We start from the raw sequence: 2479 nt of genomic DNA on the forward strand, positions 1-2479 counted from the left end.
ACAGGAACTGATGGATTTGATTCCTGCTCAGGATAGAAGACCCCTGAAAACTGTTTCAGTGCTGCACAAATCCCCCTCTGGCCGCAGTGTGGAGTGGTGGGTGCTGAGCTGGCTGCTCTGTGCAGAGGGGACACTGAGACAACAGCAATGTGCCAAATAACGTTCGTGTCGGCCTGACTTTATCCCCAGTGCCATGCTGCCACGTGGAAGGGTGGGTGGATGGATGGATGGATGGATGGATGGATGATGGGTTTGGTATTTTTTCTGTTCCAGAATAAGGCTTTGAAGGTTGTCCTGGATTTTTTCCTTCCTTTTTTTTTTACTTTTTTTTTTCCTCTTTTTTTTTTTTGGTTTTTTTTTGGACACCATGCACTTTTAGAAACTCTTTCATCATTAACCTTGTATTTTAGGTTTTCACCTGTTCCTCTGTACTCAGAGCCACAGCATGCAGGTACACTGACCCCTGCTAAGTGCTGCTTTGCCAGCAGCCAGGCCTGTGAAAAACAGGCACTGTGCCCAGGAGGAGGTGGAGAGAGAGTGCTGGGAGCCTGCCCTCAACCCACCCGTCTGGCTGTGGCTGCACAGTGAAGGCAGAGCCCCAGAGCCCCCCGTGATGGCCAGCACAGTGAGACCAAAATGGGGATTCAGAGTCTCTCAGAAACCTCTGCACGTTGCTGGGATTTCGGTGCCTCTGGTTTCCAGCTGCTTGTGACAAACAGAAACGTGCCAGTGTCAGACCTGGCCTGGGAGCAGGCGTGGGGCTGGGACCCCTCCCCGTGGGGTTCACCCCTGGGGTGCCTGCCCACAAACAGAACACAGGCTGTTCTTTGGCTTTTACAAGACACGGGTGGTTTTGAGGACTCCTTTCTCACTGCAGGAATGTAAGCCTACCCCAGTTCCTGCCTGCGGGCACCACATGATGGGTTGTTGAGGTGGCATCTCCTGCTGGGCATCCACTGGGTTCCAGCTGTTGAGCTGTGCTGGCCTGGCTCCTCCAGGGGACACCTGAAACCTGGCTTGAGAAACCTCCTCTGCAGAGCAAAAGCACAGCAGACTTGAGAAGGGATTACTGGAGGAGGATTCTCTGAGCCCTTTTCCTCTCTGGGCAATGGGTGGCATTGGGCTTTCTGGAAAGAAACGTGCTGCAGGGATCCAGGTTTCCATTGGCAATGGTTTTGTGGACTCCTTTTGTGGCCTCCCTGCTTAAGAGCTCCTATTGGCTTCTCTTGGGAAACTGTATGGCTGTTTCTTTTGCCCTGTTCCCAAAGTTCTCCTTATTTCCAGATTGTTCTTGGCTTTTGAAACAAAGCAAATCCCACAATGCCACATGTAACAAAACGTTACATTTTTTTATCATTATTTTACTGCAAACTTCCATTAACTTCTATTCAAACTGAAAAGATGAGAAATAAACTTTCTTAATAATGCACGTGCTAATAATTAACTTGCATTTTGTCACCTGTACCAAATGTATTAGCTACTTCTAATGATCCAGCAGCATGACAATAGCTCCGAATGGTGCACCAGGAGCTGTTCTGACAGCAGCTTTCACAACACTATCACTGAGCACACCTCGTGTGCAGCTGGAGGATTTCACTAGACCCAGTTTCAGCAGTCACACCAGTCTAAACCAGCTGGAGCTGATGGCAGGACTCAGCTAACCACAGCTAACAACTCACTGCTTGTTTTCTTAATGCCCTTAAAATACTGGGAATGCTTTTGTATAACACCCACTTTTAAGTCAATCCTTGAAGATTAATTGTTCTTCCACAGTGAAGCACTACTTGTGAAATTGATGTGAAAATGACAGAGGGGTTGTTTTGTGGCTGCACAGGATCATAACCAGCATCCACCTCCTGCAGGGAGAGGGGGAGACAAAAATCATGTGTGTGTAGGAGCAACTTCTTTCCTTCACTCAGTGCAGAGAGCACCTGCAAGGGCAGGTGAGACTTGCTCCAGGTGTTCAGTCTTCTAGGGTTCACTTTCATTGTATCTTTTTCATTTCTTTCTGAATTTTCTTTTTTTCAAGTTTCAGCTTTGTGCTCTGTATCTGTTTGAGCAGCTCCAGAGACTCCTGAACAGATTGAAATCCTAATAGGAGAATGGAAACAATTAATTAAATAGCAACGGCTGTCCATACCTTGGAAGAGTCTTCTTTTTCTTTCCTAAAGTTTCTGATCCACGTTTAATAGAGAGCACATTAAATGCAGCGTATTTCAGCAAGCCATACGAGTCACAGAACCACAGAATATTTGGGTTGAAGGGACCTTCCAGGGTCATCCAGCCCAGCCCCCTGCAGAGAGCAGGGACATCTGCAGGAATGGTGCCAGGGATGGGGCAGTGACCCCCTGGACACCCTGGGGTCAACCCTCAGCATCAAAGATTTCTTCCTTGTCTCTTGTCTCAATCTCCCTCTTTTAGTTTCAAACCATCCCCCCTTGTCCTGTCCCAGCAGTCCCTGCTCAGAAGTCCCCCCCCA

General features: G+C 48.2%; 1 protein-coding gene across 1 annotated transcript in view; it reads right to left on the reverse strand.

Moving 5' to 3' along the window:
- Positions 1 to 1984: 1984 nt before the first annotated feature.
- The window catches only part of FAM81B (family with sequence similarity 81, member B), a gene marked incomplete at its 5' end in the record, with an annotated part of 21697 nt that continues 21202 nt past the window's right edge, over positions 1985 to 2479 (reverse strand). Inside the window, one exon of the mRNA XM_008949570.1 lies at positions 1985 to 2091. Coding sequence (XP_008947818.1) covers positions 1985 to 2091 — 107 coding nt within the window. The remainder of the gene's footprint in view (positions 2092 to 2479) is intronic.

Source organism: Merops nubicus, unplaced genomic scaffold (genome assembly GCF_000691845.1).
Source record: "Merops nubicus isolate BGI_N331 unplaced genomic scaffold, ASM69184v1 scaffold21830, whole genome shotgun sequence".
Classification (NCBI taxonomy): Eukaryota; Metazoa; Chordata; class Aves; order Coraciiformes; family Meropidae; genus Merops; species Merops nubicus.